This window comes from Cygnus olor, chromosome Z (assembly GCF_009769625.2).
Source record: "Cygnus olor isolate bCygOlo1 chromosome Z, bCygOlo1.pri.v2, whole genome shotgun sequence".
NCBI classification, from domain to species: Eukaryota; Metazoa; Chordata; class Aves; order Anseriformes; family Anatidae; genus Cygnus; species Cygnus olor.
The window spans coordinates 73,871,755-73,897,220 of record NC_049198.1 but is presented as its reverse complement, the minus strand read 5'-3'; the positions used below and the strand labels follow the sequence as shown (position 1 = coordinate 73,897,220).

At 39.2% G+C, this 25,466-nt stretch overlaps 1 protein-coding gene across 3 annotated transcripts in view; it reads left to right on the top strand.

Moving 5' to 3' along the window:
• SSBP2 (single stranded DNA binding protein 2) overlaps nt 1–25,466 on the top strand; it is a 180,374-nt gene that overhangs the window by 30,382 nt on the left and 124,526 nt on the right. For all 3 annotated transcript variants that reach the window (XM_040542040.1, XM_040542039.1, XM_040542038.1), the window contains exons 2-4: nt 10,376–10,448; nt 15,534–15,595; nt 17,281–17,365. In XM_040542040.1, the coding sequence (XP_040397974.1) occupies nt 10,376–10,448; nt 15,534–15,595; nt 17,281–17,365 (220 nt within the window). The remainder of the gene's footprint in view (nt 1–10,375; nt 10,449–15,533; nt 15,596–17,280; nt 17,366–25,466) is intronic.

Genomic DNA, 25,466 nt, shown 5'->3' with positions numbered 1-25,466 from the left:
GGTCTTTGGCTGTTTGGTTCCAGAAGGAAACTCAATGATGAAATTCGGAAGATATTCCTCAATTCTTCATCTCTTACTTATTGGCTGCCATACACATGTGCCAGAAGGTCAGGCAGGATCAGCTCAGGGGCTTTCTAAGGAGCTGACTTGATTTGCACCGATCAGACACATACACTGACATGCTCCTATTCTGATATTCCGGTTTGTGAAACTTGAAAGGGATCACATTAGAGCCTCTTGTCAACCACCACGTAAGGAATTTGTTTTAGACAGACTTAAAAACATAACTGGAGTATACAGTGAATGGGAAAGAACAATACCGCCTTTATTAGACTAATTATCTGTGACTTCACACACTGTTTGAGAACTGTGCTGCTTAGGGGTTCAGCCAATGATCTCTTTGAAATGCTCAAAGAGATGGGGAAAAAAACCACAATTATTTGCCCAAGGTTGGCTATGACCCTTAAAATGGAGATAGGCACTGAGTCCTACAGCCTTGCCTGTGATACCAGCCCAAGTTTTTGTCTTCCCTTATTTATTCCCCCTGAGATATTAGCCTCATGCTGCCTCACCTCCAGCTTTGAGGAGGGGATCTTCACTGTTGTGCACCCACCGACCATATCATTGCAGATATTAAACCCTTATTTCCAGAGAAGAGCTAGGAAAACAGCATGCAAAAACTTACGTCCTTCTAGGAGCCAGATGTGCAGAAATACTGTTTTCTTTGTATGAGTGAAAATCGAGTTGTGTGCCGCTTGCTTTGTGAAGGAAGTGGGGCTGGTTCACTTCTCGTTTCCATTTGGCTGCGGTTTGAGATGAACCTAATTCATTCGTGGGAAACTGGCTGCTTGTATTCATGCTTACTACTTTCTCTCTGCCTTGTCCCAGTACAGTCGTTCTCTCTGCTCCTGGGTGGGCAGTTGCTTTAGGAGCGGCTGTAATATTTGATTACTCCCCTGCTTGAAGCTATGCCTCCACCAGGCCACAGTGACCCCTCTCTGGTGCCTGTGCAGCACAAGCTGCCTTGGCTTCACTTGCTGCAGGAGCAGATTGAGGTACCCTGCTGGACCTTGTGCTGCAGCCGGACAGGAGAACCTGCCTGGCAGTGCACTCAGCTTGGCTCCCACCGAGTGCAACAAGGTGTTGAAGCAGCAGCCTCTCAAGCCTTTCAGGTTGGGAGGATGTTGTTTGTATGTGCCTTCAGCAAGCAGTGCTCTAGCAGTGGTGTTCTCAACAGCCTGTGCACACCACGAGGGATTACTGAGGAGCCAGTCACTGCTTTTCTGCTGGTGTATAAACACAAATTTATCTTTTCTTCATACACGATGTTAAAACATGTAAGGCACGGACACACTTTGCAAATTAATTTTTCCTTTCAGTATAGTGTGTGACAAGTGTCAAGCAGTGAGCAGTGAAACCCAGTGTTGTTTGCACTGCCATGGGTCAGTGTCAGCCTCGGCGGCTGCTGCTGCTGCTGCTCCTACAGGATTTTAAAGCGACCTTTTGTCATATGTAACAAGTGGTTTAAGTCTACAAAGAAATGTCGTGTGCTAGCTGCTTGGCTGGGTACCACCTACTGGTAATCCTGTGGTAAATGTATAGCTTTAAAGTCCAAATTTCTAAGGACTGTGTTTGTGTTTAACTCTCTGTCAGTGACTCTCCTTAGGATATTTCCATGCTTTTAGCTCTGCTTACTGCTAGGACAGGATGGGTTGCATTAAACTAAACTCTTTAACTATAGTAAATTACTTACCAGGGGAAAAAAAAAAAACTTGTAAAAACCTGTTACTACCGCATTTGAAAGCAGCAGGGAAGACCAAGGTTAGCACCTTTATTATCAGGAAGAGGTGGAACCTCATGTACTTAGGAAGGTGTTGAATTCTCTTGTTACATTTTAACATCTTCTGTCATTTAACATTTTTTCAGCTGTCATTTACCAGATTTTATAGTTAGGCTGAATAGTTTGTATAGTTTAACAGGAATGTGGATACGGGAAGAATGATTGCCCAAGGAACTCTCTGTAGATGTTTCTGTAAAAACACACGCGTTCTCATCAAATGGTGAGTCTGAGATTCTGGCCACAAGGAGGAACTGGAGGTGTGGGCAGAGCTCTGCCAGTAGCTCCCACCCTGCCGAAATGGGCCCTCCTGCTTCTTGCTCTGCCTTTGTGGCTGCGCCGGCGTTTGTTGTGCCCTTGGAGGTTGACCCTGCTCGCTAGTCAAGCAGAAACCTCCTTGTTTTTTTTTGCTGGGTTAAATTTCAAACCCTTAGCTGGGGAGGGGAGGAGAAACCAGGCAGCAGTGAGAGGAGGAGGCTGCTTCCTCAGTGTCAGGAGGTGGCTGGGTGAGCTCAAGGGACCCTGTGGGAAGGAACAGGCCTTCTTCCATGCAAACAGCATGCCCTTGAGGGGGAGAAGTATCAAGGCCAGAGGCTGCATGAGCCTCTGCATGAGACTTGCTTAGAGCTGGGCAGGCTTCAGAAATAGATGGTAAAGGCATTTGGTTGTGTATTTTCTCTGCAAGTCAGCAAAGCGCTGAGGAGCTTTTATGGCTTCCTGTGCTGTTGCAGACTTATCCCTGATGACAGAATGTCTCCAACCATCATGGTCTGGCTAATCCAGAGCAAGCCCCAGCTGCCTGGTCCTTTGGGCCTGTGCTTCAACCTCTACTGAGAGTGAAGGACACTTTGTGATCATAGAATCATTAGAGTTGGAAAAGACCATCAAAAAGACCTCCAAGATCATCTGGTCCAACCATCTCCCTCCTACCAATGCCACCCACTAAACCATGTCCCTAAGCATCACATCCAAGCTTTACTTAAATGCCCCCAAGGATGGTGACTCCACCACCTCCCTGGGCAACCCATCCCAATGCCTGACCACTCTTTCTGAGAAGAAATGTCTCCTCATTTCCAACATAAACCTCCTCTGGTGCAACTTGAGGCCATTCCCTCTAGTCTTATCGCTAGTTACCTGTGAGAAGAGGCCAACCCCCAGCTCCCCACCACTTCCTTTCAGGTAGTTGCAGAGTGCAATGAGGTCTCCCCTGAGCCTTCTCTTCTCCAGACTAATAAACACCCACTGTTCCCTCAGCCGCTCCTCACAGGACTTGTGTTCCAGCCCCCTTCACGCCTGATGTGGCTCAGGTGTGAGCATCTGAACAGTGTAGCTTTCTAGGCTGGTGACATTGGGTCAGGGAGGCAGGAAGGTGGGACAGGAGACTGCAGAAACATATAATCAAATCCAGGAGTTGGGCTTGATGATCCTTGTGGGTCCCTTTCAACTCAGGATATTCTGTGATTCTGCCTTAGTAGTCTGGTAGAGGCAACTGAGCAAACTGAAGAAACAGAACACTGTAAAGCTTCATTAGAAACTCTGAAAATACAAAGTCAATTAGTTTCAGCATGTTTCACTCTTCATTTGCATTTTCCATTTGCAAATGAAAGCAAAGGTCATCTTATTTCTGATGATTGCAGCTGTTGATGCATTTGAGGTGTTTAACAATATTTGTGTAGCTATACTGTGGGAATAGCTGTAGCTCTAATGGACCAAGAAAACTTGGTTTTAAGGAAGGCATATTACTTTGTTACACTAGCAAATATAGCTGAAAAAAAGTAGACAAATTTTCAGGTGTATGAGCCATGCTTCTCTCTTAACCATAGACCAGGAAAACTGGAATTCTACAGGAAAGCTTCTTGAGGAGTATGTGTACAAAAAACAGGTGCAAAAACAACAAAGTTTTTTATTTGAAACCTGGGAGGTCATCAAGGAAATCTACCTTTTTATGAAGCATTTGGAATTTGAGAATCAATGAAAATTATCTTATTCGGGATGAAGTCTGCAGAAGACTTACACTGCTGCAATATTTTGGATCTGTAGTAATTTCTACAAGCTGAGACCTGAGACAAAACGAGTTCCAAACTCAACTAGAGCCAAATGAGAGTCACACGTGGAGCAGTGTGCAATGTGATGTCTTGGCACAAACCAAGAGATCCTTAGCAGATGAGAATGTGTAAACCCATGCAATTAAATGCTTGTAGGAGAGACTGCAGACATCACCACAGCATATTATCTCAGTTTATTTTCAAAAGATCGATGAATACCAGTTATCTATTCAATATTTAGTTGTATGCTGCTGTACAAGGTAATGTGTTGCTGGAAGCACATTATGCTGGCACGGTCATGCTAGCACTTGAAATCTACGTGAGATTAGGTAAAAAAGCATGTGAATTTATCCCACAAAATTTGTGCATTTTAAGCATATAGGTAAACTGGAAAAAAAAAACACAACACCGCAGAACATTAATTCTGATACTCCTTGAGTAAAAGGGCACTTACTGTTATAACTGTTTTTAACACTTGAAGCAGCATATACAATTAAGGAGGGTGTGCCCGGAGTTAATGAGACATATTTTCAGGGTATCTTCAATCAGTGAGTAGAAGAGTGACTAAAAGTAAGGGTACTTTTCCAGAGCAACTGTAGGAGAAGGCTTTCCCTCTTTGTAAAGCTGCAATAAATGAAGAGGAGCATCAGCTTATTCCGTAAGTGCTGTCAGCCTAGTGGAAGGCATGAGGCCACTGTTTGTTGTAGCACTGGGCATAAGCCCCAAACAGACGTGTGCAGGGAAAACATCTGCTGCTGTCTACAGAGAAAGGAAGAAATAAGTGGCTATAATAATGTTGAGTACAAGCACTTCTACGCTGCCTGTGTTTGCAGGGTTGTGATAGGAGCTCCCTGAAAAGGGGAGTGCACGTACTCAAACATTTGATTGCCACCTTTGGGACATGCTGTTTCCTCAGACCAGTGTTTGTGTTCTAATACCCAGGTGTTTGTAAGAAAACTGATCACATTGTCAATAGGACAGAGAGCGCTGGCATTGACGTAGCTTGTGTTCTGAGCTGGAGAGAAACCGCACACTGGTGTGATTGGAGGCTCCTGAAAAGAGCAGTCTGTGAGCCTCAAGCTAAGCAAACAGAAACGTAAATCATGCGTAGGTGAAGCAGCATGCCCAGGAGAGGTAATGCACTCAGGTGTGCGTACAGGTACATCACTGTAACGCCATGGCTGTTGTTACTATACCTGCTTAAGCAAATGGAAAAGCATGAGTATGTTCTTGGGCATGTCTCAGGTTTGATGCTGCAGGAAAGTATATTAAAAAAATATAGATCATACGATGATATACACACACCTATATATATTTAAATATATACAGTAAGTGTGTATGTGTGAAAATGATTGTCAGTATGATCAAACAGGGGAGAATGGTAGTTTTGACCATGGCAGGCATATCTTAAAAATATGAAACTTCTTAACAAAACTTTGCCATTGTCAGCTGAAACTGACCAAAAAGGGCTGTCCACCAAGAGCTGCAGAGCAGTTTTAAAACTACTGAAGTGGTGGATTAAAGAAAATTTGTTCAAGAAACCACAAATTTGTGATGTTTTTAGTTATTATATTTAAAAGATAGATTTATTGTTACTGTCTCTTATTTCAGAGACTGAGTTTTATACTGTGAGTATTACATCAGTGAAATTCCCAGCAGACTCTGGATTTGAAATGGAGCCTATATACCTTTATGAAACGGAAGGGAAAAAAAAAAAAAAAAAAAAAAAGCTGCTTCCCTCTGTAGGTCAGAGTAGTGATTTTGGAGTATTGCAAGTCTCCTGAAACACAGAGGGGAGCTTTTAAGATCTCTTCTATGGAACTAGTTTTAAATGTTGCCCAGCTGCTTCATCCTTCTTCATGCAAACTAGAAATTATGTATGGATATAGATTTACTGGTTTTCATTGTGTTTTTAATTACTGGTTAAAAAATAAAAACTTTATGGATGGTATGTCATATGGTGGACTCTCCATATGTAATTAGTTTAAAAGAATTAAATCTGTTAGGAATCCAGAAATGCTAGATTTCTTTTTGCGATGCTCAGATCTGGAACATTCCAACTGCAGATACTTTTTATTTTTTACATCCAGAACTAGACAGTGACAGCGTAATGGCTGTTGCTGGCAGATAAGGTGCTAATATCTGGACATTTCTGTGATGTGCGCTACTTCACCATCATAGATTTTATGAAAAAGGGGCACCGGTTGCTTAGCACAGTGTAGTAAGCCTACCATAGCTGCTGCAGAAGGCACCTTGAACCGTGCTTTGACATACTGCCAAATTTGGGGGAACTGGAGCCTTTTGCTCTACCACATTGAGTTTATAACTTTCTGGATAATGATTATACACAACTGTACCCTCAGTTAAAAAACATGTATTTTAGTTATGACATGTGGCTAATAAAACAATGAAAGTAACAACGCTTTTTCTCAACTTCGTGAAGCTATGTGCAATAGTTGCCTGTTTCTGGCAGGTTTATTGGGCAGCTTACAAGAGAAAGTAGAAGTTAATTTATTGCAGTTCCTTATTCTTCTAAGCTCAGCTTTTGAACTTCATCGAAAAATGTGGCCCTCCGCCCTTTGTCGTCTCCTTAGAAATAACTGCAAGCCAAACTTGGAGATTGAAGTTCAGTCCTAGACTGAGAGACAGAAACTTTTTTGATATGCATCTTCTTTTGGAACTAGACCAAAATATTACTGTTTTACTTTTTATAAATATATTATTCCCTGCAAAACTTCTTGATAATAACTCGAGCCCTGTGGTACAGCCTCCATGCTGGTGGATCTTACTAGATGTTGTCATTGCAATCTCACCAAAGGTTCAGCTTTCTCTTTTTTTTTGTGTATTGTTCAGGTGTTTACCAGACAGAAATGTGGGCGTGCAGGTAGACCATGCTTACTACTCACAGTATTTTCTGTAGGCAACCAGCATGTGTTCATCTGAACAGCTAGATTAGTATCCTATAAACCGTCAGTGAAGCTTGCTGGGGCGGTGGAAAGAGTGTGACTCAGAGCATCGAGATCTGATGCCAAAGATAGACAAGGTGAATATCTTCATTGTGCTTTCAAGCTTTTGCTGCCTTTTATGGAAAGCTAGGTGTTGCCGTAATCTTTTGACTTGAAATCGGGGGGGAGTTTACCGGTTGATTTTAATCAATGAACATACTGCTGTAATGCTTTCGTTGCAACTTCTCCTTAAGTTAATTGCGTATTTCCACCTTGACATATAACAAGTGATTTCCGGAGCACACTTAGAGCGATTATTGTTTATTTCTTGGTAATATTCTGATGAAAGCTGATTGACTAGGACCCCTTAAATGGTTCTTCGCTTTGGAATGCGGTTGATATTTCTCTTGTAAAATATATGAATGACTTGTCAAATTAGAGCAGAGACTTCAGAGAAAACACACCAGCTTACCAAAGTGCATCACTGTAGCAACAAGAACCAGAAAGAACTTTTAATTAATTTATTTTAAATGTAGTGAATGTATGATCAGGCCACAGATGAGTGTGTTATCTAGTTGTCTTGGCAGGGAGGGCGGAACTCTGGCATGTGACGTGTCTTCAACAAAAATTACTTCAGCATTGTCATGAACTAATTAGAAATATTTTTTCCTCACATTACTCATAGAATGTCAACAAGTATGCAAATGTGAAATTTTAACATATGCCTGCTTGCTGCTTTTACATGGTTTCTCACACCAGTTTACCAAGTAAAAGTTGTCTTTTAAAATGCCACTTCAAGCCCAAGTCCTTTGGTGGTGAAGACCACCTTGGTGTTACTTTCTTAGTCTTCTGCTGAGACGTGAAACACTTGTTCATAAATTTTACACACTTGGACTATAGCCATTTTTATCTTCTTGTATTTCTTACGTGGTAGTTAAAGTCACTATACCCACTAATTCTCTCATTATGCTGTTGCACCCTTTTGATTTCTTTGTTGTCTTTCCTGAGAGCATCAGTTGTCACTGATCCTCTTGCTGCAACTAACGCTGTAAAACACTAGTGTCTTTCTTTTGATCTCTGTGGTAAAGGTGCTTACTTCTGAAGGGAGCTGTAATGCTGTTAACTTCTGTAGAGACTTCCTGACAGCGTAGTACCTGGGGGTGAACAAGTGGTTTAGCTCCAGCGGGCACCCCTCTGGTCGCTGTGCAGGCCGTGGTCCTGGCTCCGTGCTCACCGTGCCAGGCCGGGGCTGCCCTCTGCTTGCTGTGGGGGGTTAGCCGATGGCTGGGTGTACACACTTGTTTCTCGAAATCTGATGTGTCCCCCTGACTGCTGGGTGATCCAGCTAGTTGTGCCATTTCATGAAGCAGAGGTGTATTTAGACCAAGATGGAGTGATGCCATGTCACAGAACTGGAGATGTCGTTATAGTTTTAATCATGCTTCATTAGCACATTCTGTATTTTCATCTCAAAGATGTAGGGTTGCCTTTTTCCTTGCGTTAACACATCTTGGACTTCCTCAGCCCGCTCAGAGGCCTGTGGCAGGCGATGTGAGGCCTGGTGCCGGAGCACCACACTGTCCCTTCAGCTGCCGTGCGCCATGTTTGCTAATGCTTTCGGCAAATGGTGGTCTTAGGAAGGTGGTGCGTCTGCAGTGAACTCCTGGGCTTTATGCTTTCTGGCCTTGCTTTGCGGGGTTGAAAGGACGTGATCACACAAATCCTTTTATCTGGTCAACAGACTTTGTGTTTTGATAAGAATGAAAAAGGGAATCTCGGAAGACGAATGAGGTGCTTTAAAGTGTTAGTAGGTTGCCTTGGCTGTTGCAGAAAGAGCGCTTGCCTACAACCATTTGGTGCGTAAAACTTGAACAGTAGTTGAACTGTAAAGAACTAACTCCACAAAAAGTGGCTTTTTTGTTTGTTGGTTTGAGAGAGATGCAGCTGTGCTTTTGGGGCAGGAGGCTAGAGCGTGGGTGAAGGTCTCAGTGCAGTGCCCACGAGGGGCAGATGGCCGCGTCCTCCCTGGGCCAGTCTGCTGGAACAGCCTGGCCTGCGTAGCACTCTGAGACGCACAGCTGTTCACATAGCATATGACAAAGCAATAAATGGATGTTTTGTAAAATACTGGAATTAAAGAGTGTATACAGCAACTCTCAAGGTTCAAACTACCAACAATCGCACACTTGAATATTCAAAACTGCACTTTTTATTTGTTATAGGAAAAAAGTACAGTTTTGCTTGTACAAAATACAAACACCTAATGAAAGCAACTTTTAAGGAATGCCACCCATAGATTTTAAAATTTCACACTTTATAGCTTAGAGCAATAATTACTACTCTGTTAGTGCCATGATGGCAGTTGTCTAATATTGCATGACGTTTTGAGCAGTATCAAGAAAGCAGATGTTCTCTGCCTCTCTGCTTTGTTTAGTTAAACTACCTGTTTCTGGGTACAAATATTAAAATATTCCAAATAAGAATGGCAATGTTATAATGAAGTACACACAAATGTATTTTACTTCTTGAAAACAGTTCAGCTAGCAATTTTAAAAGAAGTGCAGTCTGAATACTTCTTCTCTTGGACTGAAATGTTTTATAGACAATTTCTACGCATCGTTATTAAATCATACTTTCAAACGAGATTTCATTTTGAAAGATTTTAAACATACAGGCAGACAGGAGCCTCTCTAGAGAGTCAGCTGAAGAATTAGGAAGTGTTACTTCTTTACTTTCTAATTCAAATCTAGCCTATTTTAACAGGAAATGTTTGTTGTTACTGCTCACCTGTCCTTGGGTTTTCAAAGAGGCCTTCTCAGCCCAAGGTCTAGCAGGCATGAGCCCTCCTTCTGCAATGAGATCCTTAGGCAGATTGGTTTGACTTCGCTAGAGATGCACCTGGCTGCTGAAATTCACTTTTTCTGAAGCTCCTTCTGCAACTGTGACACTAATTTGTAGCTCTGTTGTCGTCAGACCTCATCAGATGCTCAAGCTGGAATAAACCAAAAAATTTGTTTACTTGGGAGGTGTGGTTGTACTACAATGGAGATGCAGCTTCTGAGATGGCTTTTTCTGATGCAACCCGAAGTTTGCACGTTCTTTATGTAAACACGGGCTGTTGTTCAAATGTGCTTAACAGCCTGACACGTTCCACGTGTAAAAGTGTTGACCTGGAAAAGTAGTCAGTATTGCTGTATGAATATATTGTATTTACAACGAGCATGGTGTATTGTGGGCAAATACAGGCAGCAGTAGGTCAATTGTTAGCTAACTGGGCACATGTCCAAATATCATTAAAAATGTTGACATTAAGTAATTTGGGGTTTTAATAATATTTAATTAACTGCTATTTAAACAACTCTGCTCAGATTGACCTACATGTCTAGTTTAAAAGTTCTGGTATAGATAATAGATTTGTCATGTTCAGTACATAGTGGTTTCTGAAAGGAAATAGTGTGCAAGTCAAACCTCTGAAATCACGTGTTCCAAAAATGGGGGGCAAACAAATGCATTATACTAAATACTGTCTTTTTTTGTTTGTTTTTCAGATTAGCGCTGTACGTATATGAGTATCTGCTCCATGTAGGAGCACAGAAATCAGCGCAGACGTTTTTATCAGAGGTATGTTTGCCCTGTCTTTTTTTTCCTTGCACAATGTTACGATGTGTGCAAGTGAAATAAATCTGTGTTGGTTTAGAAAAAACAGTGGTGACAATCTTGCATATCTGTTTACATTGATCAGCATAGACTTCTGATTTTGCAAAAGCCAGTTTGCCATGTCATTCTGCATGCCTTTGCATAATTATTTTTTCTGTTGTTTGTTAGCCCTGTTGTCTGATTCGGTCCTACACGGAAGAAAGATATGTCTATTTTCTATAATAAATGTGCATGTTAGAATGTGCATCGATCGTGTTCCTTCTTGATGATCTTCTAACTTACTGTTGATATCTCCAATTGTGAATGATGTACCCCTTCTAAACATACAGCAGTCGGGTATTTTATACTGATCTCACTATGTATTCCTACCATGCTTCTAATTATTTTGCTTCTTTTCATCTGGTGAACTAATTACGACTATAACTGTTCAGGTGCTCTTTCTTAAATGCTCTCGAATGCTAATGCATTTTTTATCATTAGACAATAGCTAGTCTTTTTCACAGACCTTTAAAGACATATATATATCTGTAGAAGATTGAAGTAAATTGTATCTCCTTAGTATTTTACGTTTACTCTGGGATACAAGAATACCTGTATGCCAAACACATTGAGGTCTTTGGGGTTTATTGTTTTTAATCTTTCTTTGATGAGAACATTAAGATAATGATAGTTGGATAGTGAGCAGAAGTGAGAAAAACAGGCAACATGTTGTAGCAGGAAAATCTGCTGCTTCAACTGGTGCTCTTCTGAAAGCTAATAGAATTAACATGCTAGTGATGACATTTCGGAGATGGAAGAGACGAGGGCTGTTTGTGGTGGTTATAGAAAATTCACATAACAGAGAGAAGCAAAAGCGATAGAATTGTGGTAGGTTCAGGTTATGTTTATATTAAAACATGGTTTTGACAATTGTTTTTTCTCCTTAGTAAAGCAATGAGAGAAAATAATGGAGACTATCATCTTGGCTTTCCCAAAACAGCTGTCATTTGTAAATAATACATTGTGCAAGATTCATTTTGCTCATTTTGTTTTATGATATATGTGCAAAATGAGCAGTTGGCAGGAGTATAACTGGTGTGACATTTGGATTTCAGGAAAACATTCAATACAGTGTCTTGAAATTTAGCTTTTAAAAGTAATTCGATCTTGGATTATAGAGAAACTCTCAGATCTGAACAAATGTAATATGAGAATGTATCAAATCTTTCAAATTCAGACTGATGCTGAAAATCAGCCAAAAGATGGGGCAGAGACGAATAATAGTGTATTGAATTGATATGAGTTGTCTGTTAAATTTCACACAAAGCTGTGAGTTTATTTACCTTGTTTGTTAGCAGTGCAGAAAGGTAAAGACTGTGCTAACAGTATTTGTAAATGGTTGTATGTTGGAACCAAATGCAATTATCGCTGTTACGGGAAGCCTGGAAAAGATGGTACTTGGGATGAAAGCAATACAATGAGGGTCAGACGGAGAAAACTGTACACTAATCCGGCTTGGAGAAAATAATTTTAAATGGCAAGTGGTAAAAGCAGCAAGAAAGAGATGATAGTTGATTGTGGAGCAGACAGGCCCTTACGTTGTAACGCCCACTCAATCCTGGGCTGTAAACCACAATATAGTAGCTCAGTGCCCCAGTCAGCTGTTGTTAGAGATGGATTGTTGGCACACAGGATGAAAATGACAAAGCAGCAGTTGGGAAGTGCAAAGAAGTCTTTTAGCAAATCTTCCATGTGTCTTTGTGTTTTTCTGACTCATGGCTTTCGGGAAGCAACTGCCCTGCTGTGGTTGAGCTAGGTGGAGGAGATACCCAGGTGGCGTAGGAGGAAATTTGTATCGGCTTGGCCACTTCTTAGAAAGCAAGGCTGTTGGGGCTCAATGTCTTCTCTACTCTGGCAGTCTGCACCCGCCTGAGTAATTTGGGTGAATTTCTTTAAAGTTCACTTAGTTCAAAGTAGCTCTAAGCCAGCATATTGGGGTGTAAAAGAAATAAACGTATATAGATTATCAGAGCTGTACAGCTGTCTGTGGTAACTAAAGAGTATAAATGGCAAAGATTAACATCCCTTAATGTAAAGGTTTACCAGGGAATGCGGCTAAGAGTAATGGAATGAAATTGAGAGAAGTAAAATTTAAATTGGATATCATGAAATCACTGATATTATATAACTAAGAGAAGGTTGTCTTAAGCATGTCTTCATTTTTGTAATGTTTTGTGTAGAACTGATTCGTGAGTCAGTATAATCTAGAAGTGCTCTGCTTATCCTTCTTGTTTACAACGTGAAGAGTGCTTTCCATGTCTTTGTGGTCCCTGCTGAGTACAGCCTTCAAAACCTTGTTGCCTTCATCTCTAAAATGTAGGACCTCCAGATCAGCTAGCCTTTTCCTGGGTGTATGGGTAAAAGAGACGTCTTCAGTTTGTTAGCTACCACGCTCATCTCTTAGTCTGCAAATGAACTTCCTTTGAGGAGACGTGACATGAAGTACTGGATGGAAATAATTTAATAGCTGTTTCATCCTGAAACATGTAGTCATTGTACAATTAGCAAAATGGCAAGGGACTACCACTACTAGCTAAACAGTGTCATTTTCTTATGAGGGTTGAATAGAACTGTTCAGATGGGATACACAATTTTTTAAAAAACAGTATAAACTGTTCTGCTCCAGAATCTTTCCTTTGGTGTTGCAGCTGCTGAATTTTCTTGGAGAGCTGATCCTTACCCCTGTATTTTCTGTCCTCGAAGCTAGGTTCTGGCCTTGTAGGAGTAATTCTGCTAGCTTAGCTAGACCAGGAAAGTAGGCATTTTGCAGCTGATTGATCACTAGTTATGAGCTAGTTATTGATACAGCTGACAACAAGTTTTTGTTTTTGTTTTTGTTTTTTTTTTTTAAATTATAGTTCTTTTTCTGTCTGTGTCATCTGACAAGCACTTTCAATGTCAGACAGAGGAGTGTATTTTTTGAAAGCAAAACAAATCAAAAACTTCCACCTATCATTCAGGTTCCTTCTTTGAATAAATTTGTGAAGATGAACTGTCTTACTAAAATGGACCAGTATAAGACTTGTGAGTCAGGCAATTTCCTCAAGCCCTGTGTCAAAAAACATGAATGTTGCTTGGACATAGTGAGGTCTTTCTGCACAGATAACATTTTTACTCTTAACTGAATGATTTTTCAACTCCACTAAAAAAAATTAGCTTTGACTACATGTTGCATCTCTCCATTATGTTGCTTTCAAAACTTCTCAGAAGTACAGTACATTCCTGGTCATTAACACAAGTCGTTCTAAGCCATGCCAAACGCGTGTGAAGAGCAGTCATGCCACTGAGGAGTGCATTTGAATCATTTAAAAAACTTCTAGTGGTTTTCTCTTTTGTATATATTTTTCATTTTTATTAACATTTTTACCTGGTGTAGTTTAGGCAAGAGTTTCACAGTTTGAAAAGTGCTTTTTATAGATTAAGTGCTATTAAGTGGTGATGGTGGGTGGGTGGGTGGGGGTAAAGTGCCATGCGGCTGGTTCATTCTGCCAGCTTTACCAAAAGAAGTGATAATGCCTGGAGCTTACCTTTCTAAGGTAATTTTAAATAGGCAAATTATTTTTTGATAGTTTTAAGTATTTATATAATTTATCAAATTCACATTACCTTGCTTCATATGAGTGCAAATAACATTTTAGTTGTATGAACTATGTATTCTACTCCTGCCAGCTATTGACAAAACATACTTGTTTAAATTTTTTAACAGTTGGGGGTGGCAGTCAAGTTGGAGTTGAGAAATAGTTTTATTCTGTGTTGAAAAATCCCAGCTTCGCTACTGCCTCTTGCAGTATGAACACATTGTATCTACCTTTTCCAGTACGCTTTTAATTTACCTTCATATACGTCTTTAAATACTTTGCATGTTAAAGACGTTTACCCATTTCATTAGAATAATCCTTCTTTTGTCAGCCATTACTTCTGTCTGTAGAGCAGAATATGGCTTGTGTTTAAACAATGATCTTTCTACAGAATTGGACAGGAAATAGTGCTATGTGTAGTTGTAACTGGAGGAATTTGGAGTATATGTAACGCCCTGGTTTCCACCCAGTTTAAGCATGAGACTGCCTCCCTCCCATAAAGTGTCATGTGAACTTCTACAGAAATCTTCAGTTATTTGCAACAGAGCTCCTTAAGCAATTAAACTGGCTTTTTTTATAGTCCAAACTATTTAGTTTTGTAGCTAAGGACAAACCAATCACTATGGCACTAATAAAATGATTGTGTGATAATAGCTAAGGTAGAGAACAGTGCTCTCACGGTGTGTTGTGTTGTTTGACGAGTTAGCAGGTAGCAATAAAAGTGTGAAGTTAGGGGTGTAAAAATTACTAAATTGCATTTCTTTTGAAAAAAAAAATGTTCCAAGTAAGCCAGATTTCTTAGGTGGGAAAGAGCTCACAGAGAGTATTTTTCTATTCAAGAGCATTTGCTAGTGCAGACAAACCAAGCCAAGCTAGCTTTACGCTTTCACTGGATGGTGGGAGAACAGGTTGTAGCTTGGTTGTTACTGGTATTTGTCATGCTACCTCTAGCAGTAAAGCAGTCCTTGATGATCCTGAAGCATTGGCTAGCTTTGGATATGGAGGGAAGACTGCCACCTGCTGAACTGGTAACACTAGTTCTGGATCTTCTCTTTTTCCTTCTACAAACTGGAAGATCTTTTAGATAGTTTTAGGGGCATTTTTTAACTTTTCCTTGTTGTTGTTCTTCATGCATTTTTGAGCTTAGAAAATGCACATCTCAGTGGTGGAGTGATACAAGATACATCCTTAATAAAGCTATATTCAGAATCTCTACAAAATAAATTCTAAAATACGCTTTCCTAAAGTAAGAGGCGTGAGCTAAAGTAGTATTTATAATAAAGTACATAATATAGCCATTCAGATTGATGATAATAAAGCCTTTCATAGCTACAAAACATTTTATTCTTCCTTTTCTTGATATTATGTAATGTTTTTTTTAGTCACAATAATCACAAAAGTGAATACCTGTGTTTTTATGGTTTTATTTCAGATAAGATGGGAAAAAAACATCACACTGGGGGAGCCCCCAGGATTCTTGCACTCCTGGTGGTGGTAAGTGTCCATTTTCTTTCCAATTGTTAGAATATGGTGATTGCAAATTCCAGCAGCTGCAGGCAAGAAATTCAAGTGATCATTGTAAAAAGAATGTGAAGATGAGGAAAAAGAACCATTTTCTTATAAAGAAATGAAAGAACAGAAAATTAGATATAGGAAAAGACACAGATATTAGATACAAGAAAACAAATATTGCATAGTAGACTGATAAGACAGCATCCTTGAAAGAAAATTGGCCAGAGTTTCTTTGTTCACTATCTTCTACTAAGCTGTGCATTTAAAAGCATTATACATATCCTAAATAATTACATTCAGGAAAAAAATATTTATATATTACATGAAATATGTACATACAGTGACTGAGGAAGCTCACATCCACATGCATAGTCTTCAGCCCACATTTCTATTCACGGAAATAGCATATGAAAATAATTAGCCGAACCCAAGTCACCAGCCTTTTTGAGAAGCAGCGTGTGTTAGCACGGGCTTGGTGTTGTAAAGTCTGCATTTGCACAGTTTTTCTCAGCTCGGAATATGTGTAGACACAAAATTTACTTATAGTGTTTCATGCATGATGCCACTTGCTTAAATATACCGGTATGCAGAGACACATTTGTTTGTGTAAAATTCCCAAGGAGAAAAGAGTGCTCATAGTCACTGCTGTTTAGCCATGGTATTTATTAACTGTCACATGCCTTGAATGTATCTGGTATGTCTGTGTTTGCAAGAATAAAACATTATGGAGAATATGTCCAGCTGTCAGGAGTACAAGAATTTACAAATTTAAAAGTGGTTCCATTTGAACACAAAATCCCAAGTGATTTGTGCAGCTGTGTGGAAGGTGGCATATTCTTCATTCACCTTTATGCTTTTAGCTACTTGATGGAAGCCTGAAAAAGAGAACATGTTTCTTGTTCCTGTGATGTCTGCATTAACCTTAATTTTGATTTTCTGCAGCAGAGCGTTCACATTTTCCACAATTCTGTATTGCGATGCTGGACTAAACAATAAAGAAACAATATTAAACAAACTTTATTCTCGGGATTGTTCTAGTGTACACATAATTTATTTCTAGAAATTTTGTGTTAGGACTCATTCATGTATAACTCCGTTTGAACAGGGGCGAGAGTGGAAAGACAGAGTATTGTAATTTCCTTTCGCTCCGTATAACCCAAGAGCTATAAAAGAAGATATCCATCTATTTCCTACTCTTACTCATACACCTGTTTCTCTAGGAACTTTTGTTTAAAGCACAGTATTGGACCTTGGAAGAACTCCTCAGTTTTCTCTTCCGTACCATGCCTTTTCATGTTATTACTGTATGTATCTGTCCCTTCCAGGGTTTTGTGGACATAAATAGCAGCAGTTGCCAGAGGTATGAGGTTAGGTGTAGAGCTTTATACCCTTAAACCTTGTATATTAGATTAGTTTCTTGGTTTATACTACAGTGGTTTTAAACGAGTACGGCACTGCTCGCCTCAGAGAATCAGATAACAGGACTCGATTCCTCCTAGATGTTTTACAAAGCTAAACTCTTTCATAGAGGTAAGTGCTTTCAGCTCTTGGCAAGGAAGTGATGCGTCTGTTTCTATATATAAACATGCATGTGCGGTGTGCACCATAAAATCTATGTGAGTATTACAATGATTTTCTCACCGTATCTCTAACTTCTTAATTTGCAGTGTATTTTGGGATCTCTACTGTGCAGCTCCAGAAAGACGAGAAACCTGTGAACATTCAAGCGAAGCAAAAGCCTTTCATGACTATGTAAGTTTTGTGTATATCTACTGTGCTTTCAGTACTGTATGGAATGTGATAGAGAAGTATCTCTGCATGACAGTATCTTAAATGCAGGTGTCTGTCACACATAAGTAACTCTAATGTGTTTTTTGGGGATGCCTCAGAATTAGGACTTCCTAATTCTGTGATTACCTATTGCCATACGGAAAACTGTTACTCATCTTAGAGATCAAAACGCTGTCCTGTGCATTAACTCAGAACAATGAATGTCCCTCTGTCTTTCCCCTGTGGAGACATCGGGCTGGTCACTAGCACGTGGGCCAAATCGAAGCACAGATATGTCCTGTCCACATATCCATACTCTGTCTGTGCTACAGAGGAGGCTGCTCAACAGATGTAATTGTCACTTCCACCCCCTGGCTTCTGTCGGGACCATACAGACTTCAAGCATGACTACTGTACTTAAGTATCACAGAACAAGATAAATGTAAAGTCAGACAGTTCAGGAGAACAGGAGGAATAACAGTAAAAAGTATTATGCCAGTTTCAATACATTTGAGACCCAGTTTGGAACACATCAGGGAGTTCAGTGCAATTTCACCTGAGAGGACCAAAAAAATAAAAATTAAATTTTTTGGGTCCATAACATTGAAACAGTTTCATTCCTTTTTCTCTGTTCTCATCGCATAAATGGAGTACTCTAGAAATCTGGAAATGCGTTCCAAACTCTGGTTGGAATTTGGGTTCTATCCCCTGTGCCAGTTCTTCTCCACTCGGTGATTTCATTTTAACTAAGGAAACCCTCTGCAGGCTGACTGAGCTAAAGTCACACTCTCATTCCTTTGGGCCATTCGTACGGTGTAAAAAGGGAGTAAATCTCCCTTATGATACTGTTCTGAAACCTCTTTCCTTCGCTGTATTCCAGGTCTGTCTTAAAAATATTTTGTAGTTGCTGCAAAAAAATATTTTTGTGTATAAAATTAAAATTAGACTTCAATAGCCCAATCTCTTACAAACACAAACCTGGAAGAACTTAAATGAACCTTCAAAGAGACTATTTTCTGTTATCTATTGTCATCATCTGATAACAGCTCAGGTTCCCATAGTGTGTGAATGACTGATGATCTTGCCTTTTTTGGACTATGTTACAAATGCACCATCAACACAGTTAGAACTGTTCGGCGTATTTTACTTACAGACCAATAATCCTTTAATACCTTCTCCTTAGTGGTTAGATTCTGAGGCTGACTGGTAAAGGAGCTTGGATAATTTTGCACTATCATGTCCATGCTACGGTGATCGCTCTTCATAATCAATGAGAAAAAAGCAGCGTTGGAGAAAGGAACAAAATTCTGAGGAAATTTTCCACACAGAAAAGTGTTAAAGTCAACCAACTTTGTAAAGCACATTCCTAAAATTAAGAACAATGTCACTGGTGGAAGCACAGTTTCTGCGCTCCTTTACGGGTTCTGTTTTGAATACACAGTTGTTGGAATAATAAAACATTTCAACAGCTTTGTTGTTGTTTTCAATCCTTGTTATGAGAGCGAGGTTTAATTCCACACTGAAGGAGAGATAGCTTTACAGAAATAGTTTCTGGCTGCAGGGAGTGACAGTAGTGAATCAAATTTGTGGAGGTCAGAATCCAAGGTATGACCGTTGACTTCAGTGGGGGCACTGTGCACTCGCAGTGTAAGGTATATGACAAAAGCCAAAAATCTGCAACCTGTAAAAGCTGTTAAGAAATAATTTTCAAATGAAATCACCAGTTAGAGGAAAACTTAAATAAAAAAGTACTAGGAAGTCTGAAAAGGAACAGAGTCCACAGTTCTGTAAGCTCATGAGAGTTTCATTGATCAGTAAGTTCACTGTTTTAATCTATATAATTCTAATCTAAGAATTTGAGTAGCTGAATCAAAATTATCAAACTTTTTTTTGTCTTAGCATTTCCTTTTTAGTGTTTCTAACTTCCACAGGTTTTAGGATATTACTCGATCTTATTGCTCACTTCCGTCTGCATTATGGTGTGTGTTAACGGTAATTTAAAAACCTGAGAAAATAGTCAAATGAGTTCTGTTTGTGATGTACAACTGTGTGGTGTTTAAGGTACTCTATAAAGTGGTGTTTGATAAAGGAAAAATAAAACCATGATATTCTTCTATATGCATATAAATCTGCATAAAGACAGATGAATATTTATATCAGAAATACATTGGCTTATTTTATCAGTTAATTCTCCAGGCATTTCTAAAACCGTAATCATTTAAAGTGACAAGAAAACCTATCCATTGCATTATTTTTCCTCACAGTTGAGATAAACTTGTCTAATATCTAGCAGGACTCATGCTGTTCCTCAGTGTCACGTGCTTTTTGTTTAGGAAGGCAGTCTGCATCATGATAAGTGCACACTGTTGAAATCTTGCATATATTTAATATTTCATGAGTCTATTGTACATTTATATTAATGCACGTAACAAATTGTTATAAAATACAGCCAAGCATATTTCACAGCTGTTGAAGGTAAACATTTATTAAATGCTTTGTGAAATGCTGACCCATGTGGAGTGTTGCCACCGACTCCAGAGGGGTCGAAATTCTACGACCAGCGCAGACCATCAGAGAGCCAGGCACTGGGCTGAGGCACTGATAACTCAGTCCTACTGTGAGACTGCAGGTCAAGGAGCAGAGCATTTGTAGTTGCACTGTCATATCTCAAAACTGTAATTGCCAAGTACAAAAAGCACAGAAGGCTTGCTTATTAATTCATACTAGCGATTCAGAATTTTTTATTAGGTGTGTGTTCTACTTGACCTAAGGAGAGCATTCTTGCCGAAGGTGTGAGTGGTCTGGTTACACCACACATGTCATGTTTAACACTAATTAGGCTGAATGAGCTGACCCAGTATCTTTTCTGTCTTTGCTTTTTGTGAAGGAAGAAAGATTTAAGAACGTTTGATGGAGGTGGAAGGTGTCTGAGGATGATTTAATGATTTGTGAAATACTGCTGCCTCAAACAACACAGTTGCTAGTCAGTCTGCAGCACACAGAGCTTGACTCATAAAATGAATATATACAGGAAGATTTGATTACTTTTCAAGTTCCACAGTATCTCAACTGCAGTTGCAAAAGATGATGCTGCTTGATTCCCCCGCACCCTTAATTCTTCTACAAAAGTTTTTTGAATGATAAGTTTTATTTCATTATTTAGTTTGCTGTAACATTTCAGCCTCTGCTTTGCTTGTCATTTAATACAACTGAATATCTGCAGCTGGGCTTTGTACATCTGCAGTATACTTGGGGAAAAACACTAGCATTACCCTCATTAGAACCCATCTGGAGCACTGTGTTGAAGAAAAGTGCATGTGAACTTTCCTCTGCTATCAATGCTCTTTAATCAAGCAAGCAGTCTCAGCCTGTGTGTGCCTATCAGTCTGTGCCACAGAATCTCTTCTTGACCATTTGTGTAAAATAACAGGAAAAACATACTCTTTTACACAACTGTTATTTAAATTTTCTGTTACACGTATATGTGCATACATGTTTCTCTGTACAGTATCATCCCTGTTCTGCAGAGATGAGGTATGGAAGTACTATTTCCGTGTATTCAGATTGTACTAATACACCTTGGATTTTTATCAAGCTAGTCAGAAGAGAAGGATCTTTCATGTCTGACAGCAAGAACATGAAGTGACTCAGAGTGGAGGCTATAACTGCTTGCAGTACTAACAATGCTCATCTTAGTAAAAACACAATAAATAGAAAGGTGAAGGGCTATTCTGGCTTTAAAAAGAAGTTTTTGTCTCCTCACCCTGAGGTTAAACACTTACAACTCATCCATATGGTCTACAAGGGATTCTATTTTTATTTTCTATTGAAATTTGCAGTTGGATTTTTATTTATGTATTTTTTGTCTAAGTGAATAAGGCTCTGAACTCATTAAGTTCACATTTTGGGTTTGAGAAGAGAGATCTATGTCATGAAAGTGCATGTGCTGGTTCAGGCAGGTGCGTGCTTGCCTTGAAATTTAATGAAAATTTCTTAGAAATACTTTGTTTATATTTCAGGTAATTCAGGAAGGAAAAATGGTGCTTGCCTAGGCTATTATTATTATTACAGTCATTCCAGTAGGAACAGAGCATTTCAAGAAGAAAAAACAACAACAACAACAACAAAAACCCAAACAGATTAATTTTCCATTCAACTATCACTTTTGCTGGAAGAAAACTTCTATGTGCTTCGAAGTCCTGTGAAAAATCACTTACATGGTTACTTTTAGCCAAAATTTGGTCTTCACTGTAGAATGTTTTTTTCTTCACAGTGTCCTAAGGAGATCTCTTCAAGTCTCTTAACAGATCTCGTTTCTCTGGGTTGGAACTGAGATATTCTGTTGTGAGAAGCAGATTCCCATGTGCATGTTGTTCCTGCCTTCTTTCCATCTCTTTATAAGCTGAAAACTTACTGGGTCAAAAGGGAAAATAAAATGGAAATCCTGTGATTCCTGAGGAAAAAAAAAAAAAAAGAAAAAGAAAAACAGACTTTTAGAAGCTCCTTGGTAGGAGTGAATCTGACTTTTAAAATTGGTCATTCTCCAATTCTACTGGCACGGCCATTCATTCACATCTCTGGACTCTGGGTTTGGAGGGGTGATATCTGTAAAGTTCTTTCTTGACAGATGATTTCCTTACCTAGTGCTTAAAATCTTATTACAGTCCAGAAGTTTTTATGCCTCCTTTGCATATTGTACTGGAAGTCTTTCCATGTGGTATTGATGCTAGGAGGGATCTATTAATTCTCACAAGCAGCTGTAGTAAAATCTCGATTATTTTCCAGGTGAGTTTCTATTAGTGTCTTCTCCATGGCTGTTTGAAAGATCACTTTTGGTGTAAGTAAGGGTCTCTTGTTTGTTTTTGTGGCTCCCAAAAGACGGCTAAGTAGTTTACAGGATAAGAAAAAGACATGTTCATTGCCTCAGAGACTGTACAGTCTCATAAGCTAGTATCATATTCCATCTGATTTGTTAGCATGTTTTTATAGTAAACTGTTTGACAGGGAGCTTAGCTTTACTTGAAAGTTGTAGGATATATTAAAGACTCTGCTATAATGAGTTCTGTACAGATGATTCCTTTTAAAGATCATAGTGATATAAATCAATTTTTTTTTTTTCTAGGGATTAATGGGAATAGTGTTTGGACACAAGATAGCTGATCAATCTCTTTGTTAGTCTTACATAGGAATAAGTTAGGTCTCTGCATTTATTGATCTGTTTTAGGGGGAAACAGTTACCTCTTTCTTCCCTCTTCTCTGTGCCCATCTTTCTTCAGGAGAACTTGCTTGACCTTAAATGTCTTCTAAACCCTAATGTATCCTTAGTAGTACTCAGAATTTGAGGACTGAAGGTTACCATGAGAGGTTTATGATGAAACATTGTATGAAGGCATCACTGGAAGTTTGTTGGAAGTGACCATGAATCTCAAGCCTTTTTTTCCCACAGCACAGTGGCAGAATAGTTTCTATTTTCATGAAACTACTTAAAAAACAACAACAGCAACAACGACAAAAAAAAAACACACTTCTGAAACCCACATAAAACTATCTTCTAGGTGAAGTTTTTTTGTTGACCAAAACACATGGAAGCCTTTTCTCTTTCAGGATAATTTTTGAAAATGGATTTGCTTGTCGTGTTTTCCAGGAGGTCTCAGTTCATGCTTAACAGCAGTCGCAATCTCTTCCCAGTCTATCAAGGAACTCCTCCTCTGCCTCTCATGTGTATCAGGGATGGAGGAATTTGTTTTAGCTGTTGATTTTCTTGCCTTCCCCAGCTCTTGCTATTGTGATCTTCTGCAGGCAGCCTAGCTAGGCAGCTTGTGCTTTTGGGTCCTCCGTCCTCCCTGGCTTCTTGCTGAAAATAGGATTCTAGATCTGGCTTCCAGCTGTCTGTTTGCATGGAGCAGGGCATGGAGAATGCATGGTAACTCCTGCTTAAAAGAAAAAACAAAAACCCCTTTCTATCCTTCCCAGCTGTGGAGAGCAAGAGATGGTAAGTACAGGCAGAGAGTGAAGGAGGGAGGATCAGAGGTAATTTACAAAATGCTGAATTCTGTGTTATTCTTGGGACAAACGCCATATTATATTGCCATACAATCATGAAATACAGATTCATGAATGAGTGGAAAAGAATGTATTTCAGATCTCTAAGCAATCGATGGCCTTCCTGTGAACTCTCCAGTATATTTTTTGTTTCTGAGGTTCTTCATGTTTCCATGGGCAGAGATTAAAAGCAGAGATTCCCAAGCACAGGTCTATGGTTAAGTGTGATTTCCCTTGACTGAGGGGTGTGTGGGATACCCTGTGTAGTCTGTGTTTGGCCTGGTTTGCCCAGTAATGGTTAAGGACTGTTCTATTAAAGCAATGCTTCTGGTCTGAGTTGCTTGATAATTCCTTGCAGGAGTTCTGCAAGTTTGTGCAGGAAGGCCCATTATATGTTTGCTGTTCATCACTGTACCTGTAATTTCACCTTTAGAATACCTTCTTCAGACATACACTTCTTAATACCTTGTAGATAGCTACCCCTGTGTACCTGGAGATTAGATTCTTTTTTAAAACTAGATTTTTTTTTAAGTGGTCATAACATTCTTTTCATAACCAATATGGAAGTGAAAAGCATCTCTTTCCATACAGTTGTTGTTAGAACAATACGCTTTACATTTTATGTAAATGGTGTTCATTTTTATGTATGAATGAAATGCATTTCCCTACTGCTCTTTCATTCCACAGAGATACATCTTGTTTCCTGGTGTTTAGGTATGGTTATAGTAAAATACTTTTGGATATGAAAGCTAGAAGAAGACTAAGGAAGTCAGGTGATTACACAGAAATTTCCTCTCCAAATCCATTGTATAAATCTGTATGGTTGAAGATTACTCTGGTCTGTTAGAAAAATCAAATGAACAATTAAGAAATCATATTCAGTACAAAATACTTTTGTTAAGATGTCTTACAAGGGCGTAAATCCTTGACTTCCTCATATGTGCAACCAAAAGTCTGTAAATCTAAAAGATCTGGAAAAAGTGAAAAATTCTTACCTTCCTTCCAGTTATCAATTGTAAAGGGACACTATTATAAAATAAGGTGGATGTCTTTTTGGAAGGATAGTATTTACTGGAAGGTTTGGGGAGTGCAGTTGGTACTCAGGATCTGAGACTGATCTTGTACAATGGTATTGGCAGAATTACGCACAGTCAAGCTTAACTTTTCCACTTTCTTCAGCTTCTCAGTTTTATTGCTTAGTAGATGTTCTTTAATGCAATTTTTCAGAAAGGAATGGTTAAAAGAATGTTTCAGCCTGCCATCAAAGTAGGCATCACTTTCTTCAGGAAAACAGCATTTACTTGTGTCAGGATTTGATCCACGTACTTTCGGATGTATCTCAAGTACCGCAAAATAATATTTCACTGTTACCTCCAAGACTTCTTTGCTGCTCAGAAATTTGCCAAGCTGAGAAGTTGGTTTCATTGGATTACACAGACCCCTTTTGTGGGAAAATAAGGATTTTTTTTTTCCCCATTTTGTTTCATGCTAAGAAAACCCCCAAAAGAATTTACTTTCTCACATTTCTATGAAGGCAAATAATGTTCCCATTCTGCCCCTGCCCTCCTCCTTCATCATTCCTTTGCATACAGTATTGGGTAATGTAGTTACTCAGATTTGAACTACTCCAAATCATAAATGTTAACCGTAAGCTCTCATACAGAAATGAATTTTTTTTTTACAGTCCACTTATTTTTTTTTCTTAGTAAAGGTTATTTTCATAGGTAAATTTGTGCTGTGTTTCATGTTTAATGTGAGTACTGAACTATTTGTTTCAGATAGAAAAAACAGTATATCCTTCCCAAAATTCCAACACTTATCCTTTGAGTGGAGATTTAATTTTCTCAGAGTTTAGAAGTAAAATGGTTAATTAGTTTGAGTTAAGTGGAAGCCTCTGACAGTATAAGGAACCACCATCTCCCCTGAAGGCAGTTTAGCTCCTTTTTCATTGTTCCCAGAGGGAGGCAGTGGACATGTTGAAAGAGTGCCTCTTTTCTAAGAATGTTTTACGCTTCATTTTCATTGAGAACAATAGAAGATA